At 37.5% G+C, this 24,496-nt stretch overlaps 1 protein-coding gene across 1 annotated transcript in view; it reads right to left on the reverse strand.

Moving 5' to 3' along the window:
- Positions 1-11,916: 11,916 nt before the first annotated feature.
- The window catches only part of TRIM36 (tripartite motif containing 36), a 38,472-nt gene continuing 25,892 nt past the window's right edge, over positions 11,917-24,496 (reverse strand). The window contains exons 6-10 of the mRNA XM_060091857.1: positions 21,804-22,057; positions 21,445-21,569; positions 17,722-18,012; positions 14,458-14,755; positions 11,917-13,006 (exon numbers count right to left, since the gene is read on the reverse strand). Of these exons, the coding sequence (XP_059947840.1) occupies positions 12,652-13,006; positions 14,458-14,755; positions 17,722-18,012; positions 21,445-21,569; positions 21,804-22,057 (1,323 nt within the window). The 3' untranslated portion in view covers positions 11,917-12,651. The remainder of the gene's footprint in view (positions 13,007-14,457; positions 14,756-17,721; positions 18,013-21,444; positions 21,570-21,803; positions 22,058-24,496) is intronic.

Here is a 24,496-nt window from a genome sequence, read left to right on the forward strand (position 1 = left end):
CAGGCTCCGGACGCGCAGGCTCAGCGGCCATGGCTCACGGGCCCAGCCGCTCCGCGGCATGTGGGATCTTCCCAGACCGGGGCACGAACCTGCATCCCCTGCATCGGCAGGCGGACTCTCGACCACGGCACCACCAGGGAAGCCCCCATCTCTTCTATTAATACAAGTGCAGATTCCTCAGATGTCTAGATCCAAACCTAAAGTCATCTAACTGCCAAAGGCTGTTTCATGTCCCTATTCATGGGAAATCTAGGTTGGAAAGTCTTGGAAATATCATTAGAAAAATGATCATTTGGGCAAAAAAATGTCAAACTCATGGGCCAACATAATCCAAGAATATTAAAAGCCATGATTTAAGTCCAGGTGAGTCAATTACATTCCTAGATAAATTAGGAACAGATGCAAATGATTCAAATAATTGCCCTTTATTTCATTTACCTCCCTCATCAAAATATTTTGGACTATCTTCGATGTGATTATTTTGTTTAAATCAATACTTTTTTCACTTCAGTTGCCCCTAAATTAAACTATACATCAGTGGAATGCCAACCTTTCTAGTTTCACAAATAACCTTTTAAAGTATAAAGTAATTTTATTAACTACATACAAAGGAACTGTGGACAGGTTGGAAAACTGGAGAGAAGTGGTTGTGGCTCTTGGTTGAATTAAAACTGATGAAACAAAAAAGTCTTTGGAGGAGTGAGGGAAATGATCTCAAAGAACTCAACTGAGACTATTCACAGATTGAATTAAAATCTTTTCTGGGGCTTCCCTGGTGGCGCAGTGGTTGAGAGTCCTCCTGCCAATAGGGGACACGTGTTTGTGCCCCGGTCCGGGAGGATCCCACATGCCGCGGAGCGGCTGGGCCTGTGAGCCATGGCTGCTGAGTCTGCGCATCCGGAGCCTGTGCTCCGCAACGGGGGAGGCCACAACAGTGAGAGGCCCGCGTACCGCAAAAAAGAAAAAAAAAATCTTTTCTGAGGCAACTTACATTTTAGGGTAAAGGGAAAAGGCAAAGGGTACTGTAGACTAAGCAAATAATAAAGACAGATTTGGGCACTGTCACCAAGGTACACACATCTCTAATAATGGCAAGGCAAGGTGCTACCTAGAATAAATCTAAACTTTGTAGATAACGGGATTTTCCTTAACTGGAATCTAATAACTCCATCCATTTTAGAATTGATTATATAAATCTGAAAATTGTCTATGAAAAAGATTTCTTACCACCAGAATCCTTGCCAAACCATCTGCATTACAAACTTCACGGGTATGGTTTCTCTCGAAAATACTTAAAAGCTGAGTCTACTAAAGATACTGAAAAGATAGAGAACTTCTCATCTTCCCAACTGACAATACATCTCTTCAAAACTCTGTGTGAGCACTGAAAAGCTCAAAGGCTTTCAGAGGCGGGGCAAGTTACAAAGGTGAGAAGTGATCCTGAAATGGAAAGGTACATGCCCTGCCCCAAAGCAGAAAGGCATTCAAATTCAAGTTCTGTTTTGTTTACAAGACAGGTATTTTTCCCATTTACAGTTGAGGAAACAAAACATACACAGGTACATTCCTCCAGGAGTGGCCACTTTCAAACCCATGTACCAAGGACTTTCTTCGAAGCATTATGTACAAGAGACTAGAAAATCTAATGATCCAACAATTAAATTCTATGCAGTCATTTAAAACTTGTTCTCTAAGAGTTAATGATAGAATCTATTTTTTCAGTTATTGTCATCATTTTACTTGCAAACATTCCTCAGTATTTAAGTGGGTTTAACAGGAAAGTTGGATACTGTTTCAATAGTTAGATTTGGGGATAAGTTTTGAATTCAAATCCCCCTCTGCTACCAATTAGCTCTGAGACGCTAGGGAGGTTATTTAATCTCTAAGCCTCCTCACCTGTACCTGATACACTCTTGTGAATGTTATGAGAATTAAAATAAGATCTACATAAAGCAATATGCATAAGTTCCTATAATACAGCAGTCAACAAATGATAATAAATAATAAATTCTAACAAATCTTTTAGCTAATCGTGGCTATATTCACAATTACCTCATTCTAGTATTACCAAGGACCAAGGGTTAGGATCAAGCAAATTCAATACAAGACACATTCTGGCAGATATATGTTGAGATTGGTTGGTTTGTTTTAAATAGATGTGTTCTATAACCCCTACACTTAATTTGGGACGTCCAAACTCACTCTATTATACTGTATGACCCAGTATCTTGGAAATTTCAATTGAATGTTTACCCAAATGCCCGAGCTGATTCAAACCTTTTTTAAAAGATAATTTTGGCCTTACCTGTAAATCTCATGAGGCCAAGCTCAGATGACAGTTCCCATTCCAGTTGAGCTGAGACTGCTAAGTTTTCACTGCAAACTTTATGCCGTCATACCTCCTATCCCGGCTCCCCAGCCATACACGCACAGAGGAACCGTCCTGCTCTCTACAGCCCGGCTACTCACACTGTGATCTATGGATGAGCACTATTGGCTTCACCTGGAGCTAATTAGCAATGCAGAGTCTTAAGCTCCCCCTCAGCCTTCCTGAATAAAAATCTGCATTTTAACTAGATCCCCAGGTGATCCATATGCATGTTAACACTGGAGAAGCACTGCCCCCACAGTACCTGCTGCTTTTTAATTAACAAGATCATCAGCAGGTTCCAGGAGCCACTGAGAGATACACAGTGAACTGAGTTTATGAGACCCTGAATAGGTGACACAGACTACATGTCCTTTTCCTTTGTGTTTTATGTTCTCTTGCTCATTTTTATATAACAGCAAAGAAACACACCTGGACCACATTATCGTGGCCTCACAGAAAACTGAATTATCTGACTGGCTGAATTATACCTCAAGTTAATTATTCATATACAATAGTTCCCCCCTTATCCACAGTTACAGTTTCTGGTTCAGTTACCCACAGTCAACCAGAGTCCAAAAATATTAAATGGAAAATTCCACAGATAATTCATGAGTTTTAAATTGCACGCCATTCTGAGTAACATGATATCTCACACTGTCCTGCTGCATCCTGCCCAGGACCCTCAACCATTGACATTGTCCACTCCTGACATCCAAAATCAACCACGATATGATCATGGCTTGATGATCCAGGATCACCCAAAGCAGATGATCCTCCTTCTGTCGTATGGTCAGAAGATCAATAGTAGCCTAATGATATTCACAATGCCTGCATCACTCACATCACTTCATCTCATCATGTAGGCATTTTAACATCCCACACCATCACAAGAAGGATGAGTACAGGTAAATAAGATATCTTGGGAGACCACATTCAGGTAACTTTTATTAGAGGATAGTGTTACAAATGTTTTATTTTATTATTGTTGTTGTTATTCTCTTACCATGCCTAATTTATAAATTAAACTTTATCATAGGTATGTATGTATAGGGAAAAAACATAGTATATATAGGGTTCAGTACTGTTTGCAGCTTCAGGTATCCCCAGAGGGTCTTGGAACATATCCCATGTGGATAAGGGGGGACAAGGGGGGACTACTGTACCTCTCCAGTTTGGTTTTGGACATTAAAAGCAAATAACATCAGTTGAAAACTCTGAGTCCCCTAGTACAATTTTGTATTCAAATATATTCCCATCATTTGTAAAAGATATCTTATGAGGTTAAATACTATTTTCAGAAATGCTATTTAAAAGCAGAATATATATGTGAAGTCACCATATACTGAGTACTTACTATATACAAGACACTGTGCTAACTATTGTATATACATTATCTTATTTACCTAAGTACACAGTGCTAGAACTATTTTACAGATAAGATGAAGCTCACAGGTTATGAACTTGTCTAAGATCACACAATTGTTAAAAGACAAACCTCAGATATAAATCCAAACCAAAACTTCATACTAAACACTACTGCTCTGTCCATGTGATCCACAAAATTCTCTGTGAGACTGAGCCATATAGGCAGTAAATGCTGTTAGAATTCCTGCAGTCAAAAACACATCAAATATCTAATTTTGCTTAATGGAGTATCACCCAAACTTATTTGCTCATGGAGTCCCCTCCTTTCCCCCAAACCTGTAAACTACTGTTAGATCACCCTTTAGACATGTACCACAATGTACTAACTTTTACAACATTTTTAAATGTTTTTAGAACTCTCTGTCACTCAACAGTTTTAAGGCATATTAGGGACGCTCCAAGAAGGAATTTAAATGCTTACATGTCAAAGATATGGGCAGGGGGCTTCCCTGGTGGCACGGTGGTTGAGAGTCCGCCCCCTGATGCAGGGGACGCGGGTTCGTGCCCCGGCCTGGGAGGCTCCCGCATGCTGCGGAGCGGCTGGGCCCGTGAGCCATGGCCGCTGAGCCTGCGCGTCCGGAGCTTGTGCTCCACGGCGGGAGAGGCCACAACAGTGAGAAGCCTGCGTACCGCAAAAAAAAAAAAAAAAAAAAAGATATGGGCAGAACTGGTAATCCAAGAAATTTTACCAGGAAAATAACTTCTGGAATACAAATATTTCCACTTAGTCAGATGTGCTTTGTTTAAAAAATGGAGGGACCATCTAGGGTACAAAGAATCCAAATGGGAAAACAAATTAAGGTGTCATACAGCACCTTAAAACACTCGGATTTTGTAAAATACTGAATCTACTCACCAAATACAAGTTCAATTTACCACTGATTTTCCAAAAAATATCTTCTATCAAACAAAGTACATCTATACACTATACTATAGCGCCATCATTTAAAATAAACAAATAAAACCTTAAGAGTCAAGGAGGGACTTCTCTCGTGGCACAGTGGTTAAGAATCCACCTGCCAATGCAGGGGACACGGGTTTGAGCCCTGGTCTGGGAAGATCCCACATGTTGCAGAGCAACTAAGCCCATGTTACAACTACAGAGCCTGCGCTCTAGAGCCCGCAAGCCACAACTACTGAAGCCCGTGTGCCACAACTACTGAAGCCCACGTGCCCTAGAGCCCGTGCTCTTCAACAAGAGAAGCCACCGCAAGAAGCCCGTGCACTGCAACAAAGAGTAGCCCCCGCTCATTGCAACTAGAGAAAACGCATGCGCACCAACGAAGAACAAACGCAGCTAAAAATAAATAAATTTTTTTAAAAAAAACTTTAAAAAAATGAGTCAAGGAGTTATTTTCTAGAGCATTATAAAATGAAGATCTTAAAAAGATTCTAATTATATGGATTCACCATTCCCAAAATAATATTTTATCTAGTTTCAAGATGGCAAAGTCCTATCCACCTCCTCCTCTTGAAAATCACCCCTAAAATGAACAAGAAACTGAAAAGCAAACTCAACTACAGTGCACCTAGGAGACATTATAACTGCAAACTATAATGAAAAGAGAACAGACGGAGGAATGGCAAATGCCTTAGTGAAGGAAGGTCAAATCTAAATGCTTGCAGAGGGAGAAGCCCATGAGAAGCAGGCTGATTAATTCACACAGACCCCAGATGGGCTCAGGAATTGCAGGGACCATGTACCACAAAGGCAGAGATGAGTCACAGGGCTGAAAACCAAGGAAGACTCAAGGTGCTGGGATCCAGCAGTGATAAAAACTGGGTAAAAATCCTGCCCTCGTGAAACTGCATTAGAGGATGCAGGCAAAAGTTAAACTTAAAAGTGCTTTGGAAAACAAAGCAGGGAATGAAAAGTATTGGGGGGGTGGGCACAATTTAAATAGAATGGTATCTGGTTCTCATTGAGAAAGTGACATCTAAAAAAAGACAAAGGTAGGGAAGAACGTGTGGATACCTGGAACAGCAGGAGTAGCATGAAATGTTTCACTTTTTTTCAAAAGGCTTATTCTGATTTTTTAATCGAGAAAAAGTAACAGTGTGAGGGCTTGAGGTATAACATTGTTAGCCCTCACTCATATCTGGTTGTCTTCTTCCTGAGCACTCAGAAGATAACACGCCCATGCCTATTAGTTAGCATCATGCAATTAGTTCCAGCCAATAAAACATGAATGGAAAGCATGTGCTGAGGCATTATTAACTGCTGGGACTCCTCCATGCTCTTTTCCTGCTGTAGTAACTTTAGAAACCGTGAGCTCGGAAGGTGGTGTCACAGAAGGTAGGGATCCTGATCCCTGTATCATCAGTGGAGGAGAGCTTTACTGATCTACAATAGATTTTGTGAGAGCAAGAAATAAATTTTGGTTAAATCCAGAGGTTTCAGGGTTTATTAGTAGTAGAACTTAGCTATCCAACTAATTCATGGCTAAAGAAAGAAGACCTGTTAGGAAAATATTATAATGATCAGGTTAGAATGTTGGTAATGGTGGAGGTGGGAGAAGCTGGATTCTGAGTATTCTGAAAGTCGAGCTAACAGGGACTGTTGGAAAATTAGTATATATAAGGAACAGTTAAACCCCACCCTTCCAGCTTCCCAGCTCCACCCTATATTATCAGATGATGACCCTCCCTCCCACCTCTCTCCTCTCCACCTGAGCCTCTACCACTACCACCACCAATCACTTCAAAAGAAGATAGAAGAGAAAGTCTCTGAAGAAAACTGGAAGAGTTCCTTATTCAGGGACAGCAAGTCCTCAGTTCCTAAGGACCACTATTCCGACAGAAGATTGAAGAACTCTTCTTTGGAGAAAAATGAATATCTCCAGAAGAAAGACCTGTAGAGTGATTTGGGGGATTTGGGGGGTGGAATCTAACAAAAGCCACCTCATCACTTGATTAAGTGATAGTGAAGTCCAGCAGTTAATAATCAGCCTTTAGTGCTTCAATCTTTAATAGAAATAGCCAAATACATGCAAACAATTGAGAAAATGCTCTAAAAGGGAAGTCAGGAAAAAGAGTGGAAAACTCAAAGGAATAAAGTAACAAAGGGAGGAAAAAATTTTTCAGAAAAATAATTTAAAGTCTAAGAGTAGTAAAAAAAAAAAAATACTGCGTCAGTGAAACAAGAACAGGATGCTATCAAAAAGAATAAGAATATGAAGTAGTCTAATAGTCACTAGTAAGACTGTTGCAAAAAGGTAGTGATATGAAATTAAGGGGAAGAAATCACCAAAGAAATAATACAAGAATGCTTCCCAGAACTGAAGGAAATAACCAAATTTCCAAAACACGGAACAGGGGAAAATAACACACACTAAGAAACATTATAAATATTCAAAACAACAGAGAGAAAAACAGAAGCTAAAAGCTTCCAAAGAGGAAAAACAGGTCACAAACAAAAAAATCAATAATCAAAATGGCATCAGAGTTTAATAGCAAGACTGGGTGCTAGGACACAACAGAACAATGCCTTGAAAAATAGGAAAATGATTTCAAACAGTTAAGTGGGAGGTTAGAATAAAGAAATTTTAGAATGCAAGATTTCCAAAAATTCTACCTTCTCCAAACCTTTTCTCAAGATACTTACTGGAGAATATGCTCACTAAAACTAGGGCATAAACCAAGTCAAAGAAAAACATAGGATCCAGGAAATGGGGTTCAACTCAGAAGAGAAGGATGGGTTATTCCTGGCATAAGGGCAAAGGGAAGCCCCAAGAGAGCTATGTAACAAGCTGAGGAACCAACTAGTCCATATTGGAACAGGATGACAAAGAGCTCTAGGAGAGATTCCCCAGGAAAAATAAAAACATAGAAATATGTTTGATCTGTGAAAATGCCATATTAGAGGCATTTTATAGAGCTTTTGGAAGATGTAGGACAACTTAGCTAGAGAGCCAAAGAAAATTACGTAAACAAAATAGGCACTTATTAACTCCAAGGGAAAAAAAAAGTTGTACAAGAAAGGTAGACATAACAGACCTACTTAGCTGAATATTGAACAATATTTACTTAGAGAGTTAAAATCCTCATTTAATATTATAAGATGTTGGTAAGTAATGTCTAAAATTATTAGGAGAAAATGAACATTACTATAAATGCAGAAAAAACAAGAAAGAGTTAATGTCACTGACTCTAGGGAACTGGAAGGGGTGGAGGTGGGGGACTGGGAGGCCTCTGTGTTTTGGTATGCATCTTTTTTTTTTTTTTTTTTTGTGCTGTACGTGGGCCTCTCACTGTTGTGGCCTCTCCCATTGCGAAGCACAGGCTCCGGACGCGCAGGCTCAGCGGCCATGGCTCACGGGCCCAGCCGCTCCGTGGCATGTGGGATCTTCCCAGACCGGGGCACGAACCCATGTCCCCTGCATCGGCAGGCGGACTCTCAACCACTGCACCACCAGGGAAGCCCTGGTATGCATCTTTTACCATTATTTGACTTTATAAACCTTGCATTTATTATTCTGGATATATAGATATACTATATACATATTACTTAGAAGAGAGAAAATACTTTTACAGCAGCTAACAGTACTCACCACTCTACCAAGGAAAGAAAGTTAGAAAATCAATGTTGCTCCAATAGTCTTAATAACACATGACAGGTGTACTTTTCCAAAGGACGTTAGCTCTGTGCTGAAAAGACTTAAGGTCTTTTAAGGAGACCAAGACTTAGAAAAAAAGAAACCAGATCTTCAGAAGTAGTCCTATAATCTGGCCAGGGAGCATAGATTCAAACTCATCTGAACCACATTCTAACGTAAACAAAATCAAGGAACTTTTTTAGGTCTTCTAGAAGCATGCAGTATGGCATTTGAAAAACGAACAAACCACTGTGTTCAGATAAGATAAACAAAGGAATCTAGGGGAAAAAAGTATTTTTTATTATCCACAGGCAGTCAGACTATAGCCTATAATTCACTTATGGCACATTTCAATTTTATTTTGACAGTATGTTACAAACTTACTTCTACATGCAGGCATCAGTCTAGCCAGAACTTTAAGGGCACTTTTTTTCTTAACCATAACACTTATTCTTCTCCATCCAAAGATATTTCAGACAAGAGATGGCAAACTCAGAAAAGAAGCAACTCCATTAGTCTCAAAGATGAATGATCTCAGCATAGAATGGCCAACGGGGAAGAGAAATACTAAAAAAAAAAAAGCTAAAAGGAAAAAGTGCATTAGCTTTCTAAGTCTTTAGGAATCAAAATGATTCCTTTCATTTTTATGTGTTTTAGCATTTCAGAACATTATAAATACCCTCATTTAAGCAGCCAGCTAGCACAATGGCCCATAGCCTCCCTTCTTTTCCCTCAAATACACCAAACTCCTCCCCAGTTGTGCCAGTTATTCTCCCTTTACGCCACCCGCACAACCACCACCAGATCCCTGCCTTCCCATCTCTGCCCCCAGGAAGATGATCCCTGCTGTGTGCATCTCTAGAGAGCGCTTGCTGGCTGGCTGCCAGTTGGGTTTGGTCAACAGGCAGCCCCAGCAGATCAGGTGGAGGATCTTTCTTTCTGACTCCCACCCTGTCTTGGGCACCACATCTTTGGCAACCACTGCATCCCACGGCAACCCTTCCTTCCTGTTCTCACTCTCCCTGAGATCTAGTAACACTATTTCCCCTTGACCCCCTTGCTCTAGAGGCGGTAATGGCTTCAGGCTGTGGCTAGTCTATCCCAGCCTCTCACCACTGCTTGTTTCTTCCTTTCAGGCTGCCCATATCTCTAAGCAACTCTTAACTTCTTTTCAATTAAACCAGCTAGGGTAATTCTATTACCAGCCAGAACTCTGACCAATTCATTATCTCAAAGCCTTTTTGCACTTCATGTTCACTATACCTAACATGTTCTTCACTTAGCCCTTTTGTATACTGGCTCCTTAGAGATCAGGTGTCAAATTCCTATCACCCTCCTCAGAGGGGCTTCCCTGACCACCAAATCTAGTATTAGCTCCCACCTCAAGCACTCTCTTAGTCCCTTCTATTTTTATCATCTCTTTCTTAGAAATTAAGCTCCTACTAGTAGGAACCTAACTAGGCTGTCTTGTTCACCTTTTACTCAGTGCACAGCATGGAGTCTAATAACAGCAGGAGTTAAAGACTTCTTATAAAATGACGTGGTTTCAAATCAAACTTTTTAAAAAAATTCCTTCAAGTTTAATTTTTAAAGCAAAAGAGTCCCAAGACAATCTCCAACTCTTATGGGATGTTATTCCCATAAGCAGGTAAAATTCATTTAAAATGAATGCAAATGTTTGGTAGAACATCATTTCTTAAGAGTATTCCCGCCTATAACACTAGTTCGCGATTATTTTCTGTAGCAATCCAATAATTGATTATATTTCCACATGGGATACACTGTCAGGGCCTATCAGATAACGGGGGATAGTCCAAAGATTTAACAGGCTCAGATGGTGTTCAATCCCCCAAAGGTAGCTCTAATTCCTACTACTTTCAAGAAAGCAATTGTGAATATGAGAATTAAGTTATTATACAGTATCATAGGGATATGCATGAGTCAACTCTTATTTATTTTAAAATTAAGACCCATCAAGCATTTGTAACAGTTCACTGCAATTCAAACTTAACTACCAGAGCCCCATAACCCAAGAGTATGAATGTGAACTAAAGGGCCACTCATCTAAACCAAAATCTGACCTATTATGGATCAGAAAAGAAATATTAGACAAACATCAGTTTAGACAGTTGATCCTTCTACAACACAGGTTTAAACTGCATAGGTCCATTTATACGTGGATTTATTTTCAGTAAATATGTTCTACAGTACTACACAACCCCTGGTTGGTTGGATCCTCAGATGTAGAACCGAGGATGCAAAGGGCCAACCATAAAGTTATACTCGGACTTTCAACCGCATGCAGGGTGGACACCCTTAACCCCTGCATTATGCAAGGGTCAACTGTAAATTAGTTTCATGTTATGCTTTTCTAATGATCATCTCTACAAGAATTAAAGCTAGTAAATGCCCAAAATAATTTTATATAGAACTTTAGCTCTAAGTTAATATATTCAGTCAAACATCTTTTCATAAACTGTTCTTATTTTCCATATAAGCACAGAGAATTCCTGGAATGTAGATTTCTATAATTATACTTAACTTACTTTAAGCTTTTATTAAAAATGAAAGAAGTCCAAGAGAACAATTTATATGCAACTATACAATGTTTTATGTGGCTTTCCTATTCCTATTAAAGCTTTATACTTAAAATGTCTACATAATATGTGCTTCACAGGCTTGACACTATCAAACTTTATCACACATGTGACTTTAGCAGCTTTATTGCACAATGATCCACGTTAACACTGCATATTTGTTTAGTTCACCCTATGTCATAAAGTGCTATTCATAGCTGGGAAAGGAACAAAGCTTACTAAACACTGAAATTCTCCATGGTATTTCCTCCCTCAGTCAGGGAAAAGAAAGCTAATTTAGTGCTACCAACCTGAATAGCAGATTTCCATTTATATATATATATATAAAACCAGAAAGAAAAAAAAACAGATCTAAGAGTTTTGTTTAGTCAATTAAAATATGTCAAAAGAATTCCAAGATGATTAATGCTAAATGCCTAACAGTCTAGTTTCTGAATACTCTAACTTTAAAACAACTAACCAGTTTAAATAAAACCACCCAAGAAAGAATCTTTCAAAAATGAAGATAAAATTTAGATAAAATGAGATTCTTCAAATTCAAAGAACTTTTAACTTTAAGAAAGGGTACACACAGTCATTATGGTTTTAATTATTATTCCTAAACAATTAAATTTGTATTTTTACTTGCTTATATGACAAATGCTTACTACCAATGAGTCATAGAAAATGCCATACAACTGACCAGATAGTTACTTCACATTTTATAATATGTTTAATGACACTAAAAATGTATCAAGAACTTTTCAAACATGTAAACATAAACCAGAACAATCTGATATATAATATTTGTGCCAAAGAATGAAAATTACAAGACACAAAAAGAAAGCAAAAGAATATAAGAATTATCAGTGTATCTTCACTAATATTTACGAAAAATAATTATTTGATATAAGCTCAAATATTTTCATAGAGGAACTAAAAAAAAAAATTGAAGAAAAGAAATTTCCCAAAAAATCATATGAAGCTTCGTGTGTTAGCCAAGAATTTTGTGTTTCCTGCAAGAAACCATGTTTCCTACACATGCAAGTATGGGCATTACAGCTAAGAGAACTCTTAAAAATGTCCTTAAGAATACAGTTTGTGGTCTTAAAAAAAAAAACAGTAGTATTCATTTTCCAGGCAATATATTCTGAATATTAAATACATAATTTTCCATTTAAATATACTACTGTTTCTATGGCCTTTTTTTTACCTATCTATACCTTTGTCTTCCCATTAAAAATGAATGCACAACACAATGCTTAGTACTAATTTCTATCCAGAAGGTATTTAAAAAATATCTTCTCTTAGGACATAAACATGATATAAAAATGAAAAACCAAACACAAAAGAAGCATAATAAATACTTTTGTATCCCTTCCCCCAACCCCGAAACAAGGAATGTAAGTATCGGCAACACAGGCTGACATAAATAAATTAGATTTCCCATGCATAAAAAGATAATCCAGTTAACCATTTCAGTGTTAACTATGAAAAAGTATCTTTTTCCCGGTGTTTGTGAAAGGCAGGAAGGCTGTTTAGGTTTTCAGTTTTAAGAAGAAACATACACAAAAAACAAGTGTGGCCACAGGATACTTAGATGATATGTAATTAGTTACAAAGGTTAACACCAAGGCATTATTTTGCTCACATTTTTTATCCTAAGTCGCATCAGATGCTTAAACTACATGGTCTCTTGGTATTCTAGATATTTTGCTGTGATGGGTTCTTCAAGCTGAATTCCTCCACTGCCCATTAATGCAAATGCTGGATACATAGTATGTGAACAGTCCACTTGGCGCTCATAAAGGCATTTCATGTGATCCATATCATAGAAACCCACTTTGCCTTTATCATAGTCAAGGAAAACCCCTATACTTGTTGGCATGGGGAGAACTCGATTTTCAGGTTCATTAGAAGAAGTAGGTGACTTGGGAATAAAAAATTTCTTCATGCCTATAGTAACTAACGTAAAGGGTTGTGAAGAATCAAAACAGGTATCCTCACTTCCGCTGTCATGCCCACTGTCTTGCTCGTATCTAAAATACACACAAACAGACAAAGCAGAATCTTATCTGTATCAGCATAGGCTTTCAAGTAGCTTCAAGACATTTTCACAAGATAATATATATTGAGTGAAAATTAAAATCAATTGTACATCAAAACCTTTCTGGTAAACCATAATCAATTAAAAACATAAGGACTATATACCTTGCCACTTAGAATTACACCACAAACTCAGTCCCAAATTCTGTCATTAAGTAGCATCCATTTTTACCTATATACCTGAGAACCTAAAAATAATAATTTTGGCCTATCAAAAATAAAACAGGGGGAAGGGAACTGAAAGGACTTGACAAACATTAAATATTCCTAGCACAAAAATTATATATAAAAAAATTAAAAACCAAGACAGGCCCCCTACTCCAAGGAATTATCAGACTAAGTAAAATAAATGGGCACTGCAAAATAATGCAGGAGAAAAAACCACGTTTCATTCTCCTGCTAAGAACTATATTTACTGGTTGGGAGCTCTACATGGATCTATGATGCAAGCAAGTATTATGAAGGGTTTTTTTCCCCCCTTGATTATAAAACAGTAACACCTTGAAGAAAATTTTGATACAAAGTTCCTTCCATTTTTTCCCTATGCATAGATTGCTTCTTATATATTTGTGATAATACTACATCAACAACTTTAATCAGGTCTTTTCACTTGTAATATTTCTCATGTTGTAAACTTTTTTAGCATTATTAATAATAATCTACCAAGTAGACATGCCACTATGTTTAAGTGACTATTACCCTATTTCAATTTTCACCGTTATTTCAATTTCTCATCTTGGTGCAAAAAGTTTTTCGTATTACTCAGATTGTTAATCTGGGATTTCTGTAGACATAAATGGTCAAAAATTACTTGACTGGACTAGTGCACACTATACCATCTAACAAAAATAAACTGTACAGTCTCCATTAAATAGTCAAACTCAAGAAACTGGAATTCTCTGCCATGGAAACACGTTTACCATGACCCAATTTTATAAGTACTTACGGGACAGTTTAAAGAATTGTATCCTTTAACCAAAGAACAACTTAATATCAATTGTGAAATATGGCATTTAGAGGCATTTCACTATTTATGCAATTTTATCACATCATTAAGGTACCTGATATAAAAGACTTTGAAAATTCTAAATTGCGAAGCTATACCATAATCAAGAGGTGTACCCAAAACAGACTTATTTCCTCACAGCATAAGAAATTAACTGCTGAATCTCATTATTCACTGTGTGAATACAACACAACCTGACTCCTTTTCTTAGCCAGCCACATAAGCACAGCCAAAACACCTGAGTCTAAGAAATGTATACTCTAAATACTAAATACTCTAAATGCAACAAGTAAATCCAAGTCTATTTTCAGTCTCACCTTGCTAAACCAGGATGTTTACTTCCTAAAGAACTAAAGAATTATCAGTAGAAGAATCTACCTTGGACTAACTGCATCCCGGGGAGACCGGAGCCATTCTTGTAGTTTATCACTGGAAGCAACTCCCACTTTTACCAGGTACGAATATGGTTCTACACGGAAGGCCCAAAAGTGCTTCCCTTTTGTAATTCCAACATCTCCAATGATGTAGTCTAAGCTTGTGTAGTAACCCACTTGGATCCGCTCTGCAGCAAGCAGAAGATTAAGTCCAGCTCTGCTCTCTACACAGTCTCTCTTCAAGTTCAGCAAGAGGTGTTCATTATTGTAGCCGCATTTTTCATCAAAAAGGAAACTGAAAACTAAATACAGCAGAAAATTAGTCTGCAAATTGTTAGCATTTCTACATTCTATGGTTAAATTTAACAGGTTTTTCAAATAGGAATTACTAAAAAGATATAGGAAGAGGAATATAGCATTCTACCCTACACAAACTATGACAAAACAAAACCCCAACTTAGAAATAATTTCCAGTAAATTCTCTGTACCTGAAAATCTTCAGAAATTTCAAAGCAGAAGAAACATTTTAAATGCATGAGAAATTTATGAATGCAGTTCCTTGGAATAGATATAGCAAATCTATCCTAAGTATTTTACACTCTTGAATCTGTCCTTTTATCCCTAAAATAAGGGGCTGTACATTTTCAAAAATATCTATGTATTTTATTAAAATTTTATTCCAAATTTTATAAATATGGAAACTTAGCAATTTTAATAAGGTCTTTTCCTTATCAATCAAGATGGCAGACATGAGAAACAGTGTACAGTGTAAAAAAAAAAAAACAAAAAAACACAGGCTTTGGGTTCAGAGAGACCTGGGTTTGATGCCTGGCTCAAGCATTTAACTAGAGTTTAACCTAAACCTTGATTTCCTCAACTACAGAATGAAGATAATGTTGCCGGTGAATTTAACGTTCTTTCTTCGTCGTGAAAGAATTTGGAGAATTCCAAATTCAAGAAGTGGATTTATTTAGCGAGAAATACACTCCACAGACAGAGTGTGGTCCATCTTGGAGGACAAGAAGTCTTGGGAAAAACACACTCCACAGACAGAGTGTGGGCCATCTTGGAAGACAAGAAGCAAGAGGCCTTGAAATACAGCGTGGTTAGTTTTTATGGGCTGGATAATTTCATAGGCTAATGAGTAGGAGGATTGTTCCAATTATTTTGGGGAAGGGACGGGGATAGCCAGGAATTGGGCTACCACTTACTTTTTTTTTTTTTTTAACATCTTTATTGGAGTATAATTGCTTTACAGTGGTGTGTTACCACCCACTTCTTGACCTTTTATGGTTGGCCTCAAAACTGTCATGGTGCTGGCAGATGTGTCATTAACATGTTAATGTATTACAATTAAGGCTCAAGGTCTACTGGAAGTTGAATCTTCCACCATCTTGGACCTAGTTGGTTCTCACTAGTTTTCTTCATGTACTATGGCTATACCTTTCTTTTAAAGGTTGTACCCTGCCCCTTCCCTCCTGTTTCAATAACACTACTCTTCTATCAACTTAAACCCATCAAGCCTAACATTTAGTGGCTACTAGCCCAAAAAGTGGAAACATTCCAAACACCCATCAGTAGATGAATAGATAAAGAAAATGTGGTATATACATACAATGGAATACTATTCAGCCTAAAAAAAGTAAGGAAATTGTGAGACATGCTACAACATGCATGAACCTTGAAATAAGCCAGTCACAAAAGGATTATGTGAATTCATTCACATGAGGTACTTAGAATAGGCAAATTCATAGAGGCAGAGGGAGAATAAAGGTTACCAAGCTCTGGGGGAAGGGTGGATGGGGAGTTACTGTTTAATGGGCACAGAGTGTCAGTTTGGAAAAATGAAAAAGTTCCAGAGATTGTGAGTGGTGATGGTTGCACAACACTGTTGAATGTACTTAATGCCACTGATCTGTAAAAATGGTTAAAATGGCAAATTTTAACTATATAATACCACAATAGTAAAAAACTGTCTGCTAACAAGCTAAAACTATTCTCCATATGTGATTTGACCAGTCTTCCTGGTAATGCCTATTGCCCTGGCATGGCAATTCACACTGTCTCAATCTCAAAAGTCTCCCAGTTTGCAAAATAAATTTAAATGGTCACCCTATTCATGTGGTTTCTCTTGGAGAAAAGAAACACAGTCTTTAATGTTTCCTTTCCTCCATCCCCCTTCACTTTGTCACTGAAAACAGTAGCTACTTTCAGGTTTCCTTTTTCTTTCAATTTCAGTCAGAGACTAGAAAAGAAAGCAGAAACTGCATAAACAGTAATATATTTACTTAATACTTGCAAATGGATCCTAAAACTCTCTTTTGGATTTTATTAAAATTCAAGAAAAATAATTTGAGCCAACCCTATTTATTTGTATTTCTTTTTAATTAGCCACAATGTACATGAAAAACAGAGTGAATAGTACACTCTGGACAAAAAGGGAAGGATGGGCAGAGTGCACAAAGTATGGGTACATAAGCCACTAAAAATGGGAAGGAGCAATGAGGTCTAAAAGCCAAATGAAGGAACCTCTGAGGCCGTGACCAACTGGGCAGAAGGATTTCCTGCTCACCAGGATGAGCACAACTTTGGTTCTAAATTTCCCTTATCCATGGAGACACTGTAGTGAACATCAACTTAACCTGTAAGTCATTCTCATTCTATAAAAATTTACAGGTGCTGTTTAAGTAGTATCAGTGGTTATTAACTTGGCAGGGGGAGGGAAGGATTGCTGGGCAGGAGGAGCTTTTAGTGTAGGGAAAAGCTATCCATGTGGTTCTAATACCTGCCTTCCATCCCCATGTGCTTGTAATCACTGAGTTAGAAAAGCCAGACAAGTCCGAATTAGGTAAATTAAAATTATTCTTCACGTTATTGTATCAATAAATTTTTAAAATATCTGCCTAGATCCTATGTTAATAGAGATTTCTATAAACGGATCAAAAATACAGAATTATACTATTTAATACTTGTAAGGTAGCATTTATGCTATTTTAATCCCAAATTAATAGCCCTGCCCACTCAAATGTCATGTTTTTTCTGTATCTGATGTCAGTCAGAAATCTAATCCTGTTCTCAGCCTAGATGGTGAAATTCAAGTATTCAGTCTATTTCTAAATCCTAACTGGGTACGGAATCTACTTTTCTAGAGTATTTTACAGATGAGAGGTGGTTTTAATGTAGGTCTGCATGGACACATTAACTGGTTTATTTTTTATCACGGTCTCTTCCAACTCTATGCTTTTCTTATTCCCACTATTCACAATACCTGGAGCTGGAGGAGTATGAAGAATCAATTCCCTGCTGCAAGGACTGCAGATTGAACCCTTGTAGGCTCTTACTCTGAAAGCATAGTTACAATTACTTTCAAGATCGGAAATGACTTTACTTGTGCCACACACTTCTATCTCATTCCAAGACAACATTTCTTCATCTCTATTAATCTTCCGATATTCGAGGACATAGCTATCAGCTTTATCCTTTTCTGGATGGTGCCAATTTATCAAAGCACTGTTATAAACTTTGCTCTGTTCCTCATTGATCTCTGGCACATCTATGCCTGAAAGAATTATGAAATGGAAAACAACGTTAAAATATTATTTCAGAACCTTTATTTTTCCTCAGTAAAAATGATTTATTGATAATACTTAAAGGATTTCTCTGCTGTTCAAGACTTTCTACATTTATAATACTGTGTATAAGAAAAAGAATAAATCCTGCAAATACAACAGGATGTTGGACTTTGAGGACATGCTAAGTGAAATAAGTGAGACACAGAAAAACAAATGCTGACTGCGTGATTCCACTTTCGTGAGGTATCTAAAGTAGCCAAATTCATAAAATCAAAGACTGGAATGGTGGTTACCAGGGGCTGAGGAGCAGGGAGAAATGGGTGCTTATTAATCAACAGGCATAAAGTTTCAGTTAAGCAAGATGAATAAGCTCTAGAGATGTGCTGTACAACTTGTGTCTGTAGACAACAATACTGTATTGTATACCAGAAATTTAAGAGGCTAGATCTCAGGGTAAGTTTTATCATAATAAAATTTAAAAAGGAAGGTATATTGAGATTTTAAAAGGTATATTTATGTTTATAACTGAAAGGGGAAAGAAGAATGAAAAATAAGACAGACAAAATAAGTAAAACTCAATTTTAGCTTAAATAGTAATTCTGAAACACCATAAATTAAAATTTTTAACCACATACTCTTCAATTTCCATCTACTGAATAACAACCCTAGACTTGAAATTTATAATATGTATCCTCCTATAAATTATTTTAATAAATATTTTTAAATCTAAGTTTGGACAGTATAATAATAAACAAACTTCAATAAAACATTATATAGTTTTCTTTCATATTATCTTCCACAGAGTTGCAAAGTAATTTATTTATTTATTTTAAAATTTATTTATTTATTTATTTATTTGGCTGCACCGGGTCTTAGTTGGGCATGCGGGATCTTCGTTGCCCCATGCGGGATCTTTGTTGCAGTGTGCAGGATCTTAGTTGCGTCATGTGGGATTCAGTTCCCTGACCAGGGATCGAACCCAGGCCCCCTGCATTGGGAGCATGGAGTTTTAACCACTGGACCACCAGGGAAGACTGGCAAAGCAATTTAAATGACTTTTTCTTGGTATAAACAAGATACGTTATTTTTTAAAGAAAATCAGAAACTACATAAAACACACACAAATTAAGTAATTCAAAGATTATCACTACAGTAATTTTGTGTAGCTCCTGCCAGTACTTTTCTTCCAGTGGCATTCCACTGTAGCAACATTTAACTATTTTCAGAAACATGTTTCCAATTTTTCACTAAAAATACAATGATTAAAATATCACAGCTAAATCTTTGTGCATATTCATAATCTTTTCCATAGAATAAATTCCAAACAGCTTAACTGCTTTGGTCATATGGTAAAAATAAGCTATAGGAGTTACACATGCACACGCACACATAAATAAACACATATTTATATCAAATCACAGAGAAATACATGAAATGAAAAGCAGAAGTCTCCCTCTTCTCCTTATCCTCCAGCTATGTACAAGCAATGTACAGCATAAGTATGTCTATGTGTGCATTTGTGCAACTGAATGTTATGCAGCCATGGAATCTGAAAAGTCATCCAAACTACATTTTAAAGTTAAAAAAAAAAGCTAGTTAAAGAATAACATGACTGGAATGCTCTACGTGCATGCAGCAAAAAATGAGAAGAGCATCCATCAGCAGGAAGCTGGGTGACCAGCAGCTTTCCATTCTGACCCACCCGTTTTACTGGTCCTTCGTTACGCACTGGTATAACCAGAGATTACCCACACTCAACTTCCTTTTTCCAAAGACTGTTTTGGGACCCCCAGGGAAGGGAGGACCTTGTACTCCTAAGTAAACTAGCATGTATATAAAAAACAATTCAAGTATACATTTTGGAAAAAGAAGAAAGCACAGTATATGAAATAGAATCAGCATTTCAAATATCACCACATATTGGGAAAAACAAGATCATCATAATAGACAAGAAAAGTACATACCTGACAGAGATTCAGGTATTGATTGGAAGAGAAAGGTGGTCATAGTAAAAATCCTTCAGTGTGTTTAACTTTTAAACAAGACAAATTTCCTTTGACTGAATACAAATCTATGCATCCATACCTGTACAGTAATTAAACTGTAAGTGTACTTTTCCAAGGACTGTAATTGTTCACCATTATTAGAAGAGAAATCTGAGGGAGATGAACAAGGTGAGAAGAAAAAAGGAAAGGAAGACCTCCCTGCTGGGGAGCAGCAGAACACAAACACAACTAAATGTTAGGGGTTGAGTTGCCCGCCCTAAAACTCATATGTTGAAGTTTTAGGCCCTAGTACCTCAGAATGTGCCTTTATTTGGAGAGAGGGTCTTTAAAGAAGTAACACAGTTAAAATCAGGTCGTTAAGGTGGACCCTAGTCCACTATGTCTAATAGGACTGGAGTTCTTATAAGAGGAAATTTGGACTCAGATATGTATAGAGGGAAGACCACATGAAGACACGAGAAGACGGCCATGTGCACACCTAGGAGAGGGACCTCAGAAGAAACCAACCCTGGCGACAGCTTCATCTCAGACTTCTAGCCTCCAGAATCCTAAGGGAATTCCCTGGCGGTCCAGTGGTTAAGATGTGGGCTTTTACTGCCAAGGACCTGGGTTTGATCCCTGGTCGGGGAACTAATATCCCGCAAGCCCCAAGGTGTGATTGATAGATAGATAGATTAGATAGATAGATAGATAGATCGGGAACTAAGATCCCGCAAGCCCCAAGGTATGATAGATAGATAGATAGATACATAGATAGATAGATAGATAGATAGATAGATAGATAGATAGATAAAACCTTTTACTGCCAGAATCCTATGAAATTAAATTTCTATTGTTATGTCACCCAGTCTGTGGTACTTAGTTTTGGCAGCCCTAGCAAACTCATACAGCAATGTAAACACTTAAACATCTTAGAGTCATTTTTAGCCTGGAGATATCATTTCTAGGTTTCTGCCCTAGGGAAACTCATACACATACACGAAGAAACACTGACAAAGATGTTCAATAGAGCATTGCTTACAACAGAAAAAAACAGGAATAGACTGTCTCTCAGTGGGAAACTTACTTACATAATGGAATACTGTAAAGTTAACATATAGCTGTAAACCAGAACTTCATGTATTAACAAATATTTATCTTAAACTTAATTTCTCAAAAAAACAAATTACAAAAAAAAATACATACAATGTGGTGCCATTCACACAATGTTTAAAAACATACAAACCAAAAGAATCTAGCTTCTGTGCATAAAAACTTGGTTATAAAAACATAAATGGCATATGATTTTAGCATATGATGGTCTGGGCAACTGAGATGCTGCATTATAATGTCAAACTAAAGAGAATTTGTGTTTCTCCTACACAATGTAAATTCAAACTAAAAAAGTGAAGGTATGCTGTTACTAAAACTCACCACTAGAGAAAAAGGACAATTCTCCAAGAAGTTCTGTTTGTTTAGATGTATTAACAACATAGTCTTCAAAAGAAGTCTGAGCCGCAGGTCTAAAGCTCTTCAAAGATTCTGTAGCTTTCTGTATTCTACAGACAGACATAAAATATTTTACACAAAAATTATTCTTTAAAAAGGCAAATCAGACTAAGTATTTTCAATGAGATTAACAAAAGAAAACTTCACTCAACATTCAAGTTAAGAGTGAAGCAAGAGATACTGCACATAACACAGCATTCTGAACCACTCAGAGCTACAGCTGAAACATAAAGCAGCATTTAATGACACTGCTAGAGAGAGACTGTCAGTTCAAAGTTAAATACCTGAGGTGGAGCTGTTTTGCGGTCTGAACAAAGCAAGACTGATCTGTCTCCTTCAGCACTTCTTGAGCGTATCCCACGAGTCCGTTGTTCTCTAAAAGCCCCTGATACTCTTCCATTTGAGTCTGAAATTTGTCTAATCTTAGTTTCTTAGAAGCATCAATTGCCTTCAAAACAGATGATTTCCTTTCTTCTAGGATTTCAAAGAGATTTTCAAAATGTGTAATTGCTTCTTCTTTAGCCCGCTCTCCATTACACTATTATAAAACAAGCAAAGCGTTACCTCATCTGCTAAATCCAAATGTCTTTTCAAGAAAGAGTAGCAATTCAACAAAACGAACCCAAATACTGGAAAGAAAAAGATTTTGTCTGACTCCTTGATGTTTTCAGAACAATAATTTGGCATCAAATATGCTTACTAAGGAATGATCAGCAACTTTGAGACATACTTTGTAATTTTATAATACTGTATTTCCTTAAGCTTTCAATCTCCAAAGTCCAGCAATAAACAATTTATTCAATGAAATAAGAAAGCAACATTCAATTTGTATACAAAGGAACTTGAGGCAGAAATGAACTGATTTAACCAAAGACACAGGAAAATACAATCTTGCACTTATTTATTTTTATTCATTTCTAATTCAGGAAATTTTATCCTTTCTACCATATACCAATTTTTTAAAAAGTTAAACCACAGCTATGAAACTCAAAAAATTACATCCTATACTAAGTAATAAAAATGTAACTCTTCTCTTCAAATTAATATTTAGTTATATATAATTATAATTAAGCTGCAATTTAATTAATATTGATTTAATTATAAGTTATGCAAATTAACTTCTTTATGCTTGAGTTTTTCTCTTCTGAAAACTAGGGGTAAGAGAGACCATTTAAGTTTTCCTGAAGATTGAAAATGATTATTTACATAAAATGCCCACCACAATGTCACATACTCTCAATAAACATTATTTTCACTGCACACATAGCTATTCCTCTACTTTGCCATAAAATGATCCTCTCTATAGTGGTTATTAAACATTTTGAATGTCCACAAAATCAGAGCTTGACCTGATTTTGAAAATAAGACCAGCAAAGCACTTACAAGCATTTATCATAACAGATTCATAGCAGCAGCCAACAGAAAAGAGTCTTCAAGAACATTCTTAAAAGCTGACAATATATGGTAGAAGTGCATTGCTCATTTTCCAATGGCTTCTGGCCAACATTTAAAATGAAAGGAAATTTTTTCCAGATTTCCTTCTCTGATTCCTAACCTCAACAGCCAATTTTTTTAAAGGAGGATAGGAGGAAAGAACAGAGGGTAGTGACATTCTGGTAGTGTTTCAGTGACATATCACATTAAGTTCAGAAATATCATTATACATAGATCAAGAGGAGAGTTTTTCCAGCTAAGTATAATTATAGATAAAAAGACAGTGTCACAGTCTTCACTGAGTAAAATTCAAGAATGGAGACAAATTCTCTAGTGCAGAAGATTCTTACTGATAAGACTACAAATGCAGCTTAGGTCAAAGGCACAAGAAGAGGTTAAATAATTTCTCCAGGATTCCAAGGCATCAATTTCTACATGAATACTTGATGCCTGAGTTCCTCAGTTTTCAACCTACTGAATGACAAACTCAAAAACAAGCACTGGGTTTCCTTCTCTCAGAAGTAAAGGCAGCCTGACTGAGAAAACCAATAAAGACAAATCTAAAATTACCACAGACACAATCCCTCAAGCAACCTACTATCTAGATGATAATGTGCTATGTGTTCGGGGATTATAGTAAACTGAGAGAGTTTGTCAATCAGAAACAAATGTGAGAAACAGAATCCTACTTTTAAATTACATGAAAATGCAGTCAGTGACTAACAGAAAAATATTATTTAAAATATTAAAGCAAAACTGGTAATATGGAGATTGGCTCAAGATGGCGAGGGCTTCCCTGGTGGCGCAGTGGTTGGGAGTCCGCCTGCCTATGCAGGGGACATGGGTTCATGCCCCGGTCCGGGAAGATCCCACATGCTGCGGAGCGGCTGGGCCCATGGGCCATGGCCGCTGAGCCTGCGCGTCCAGAGACTGTGCTCCACAACGGGAGAGGCCACAACAGTGAGAGGCCCGCGTACAGCAAAAAAAAAAAAAAAAAAAAAAAAAGATGGCAGAGTAGAAGGATGTGCTCTCACTCCCTCTTGCAAGAACAACAGAATCACAACTAACTGCCAAACAGTCATTGACAGGAAGACACTGGAACTCACCAAAAAAGATACCCCACATCCAAAGACAAAGGAGAAGCCACTATGAGATAGTAGGAGGGGCGCAATCACAATCAAATCAAATCCCATAACTGCTGGGTGGGTGACTCACAAACTGGAGAACACTTATACAACAGAAGTCCACCCAATGGAGTGAAGGTTCTGAGCCCCACGTCAGGCTTCCCAACCTGGGGGTCTGGCAAGGGGAGGAGGAATTCCTAGAGAATCAGACTTTGAAGGCTAGCAGGATTTGACTGCAGGACTTCGACAGGACTGGAGGAAACAGAGACTCCACTCTTGGAGGGCACACACAAAGTAGTGTGCACATTAGGAACCAGTGGGAAAGAGCAGTGACCCCATAGGAGACTGAACCAGACCTACCTGCTAGTGTTGGAAGGTCTCCTGCAGAGGCGGGCAGTGGCTATATCTCACCATGAGGA

This window comes from Mesoplodon densirostris, chromosome 3 (genome assembly GCF_025265405.1).
Source record: "Mesoplodon densirostris isolate mMesDen1 chromosome 3, mMesDen1 primary haplotype, whole genome shotgun sequence".
Lineage (NCBI taxonomy): Eukaryota > Metazoa > Chordata > Mammalia > Artiodactyla > Ziphiidae > Mesoplodon > Mesoplodon densirostris.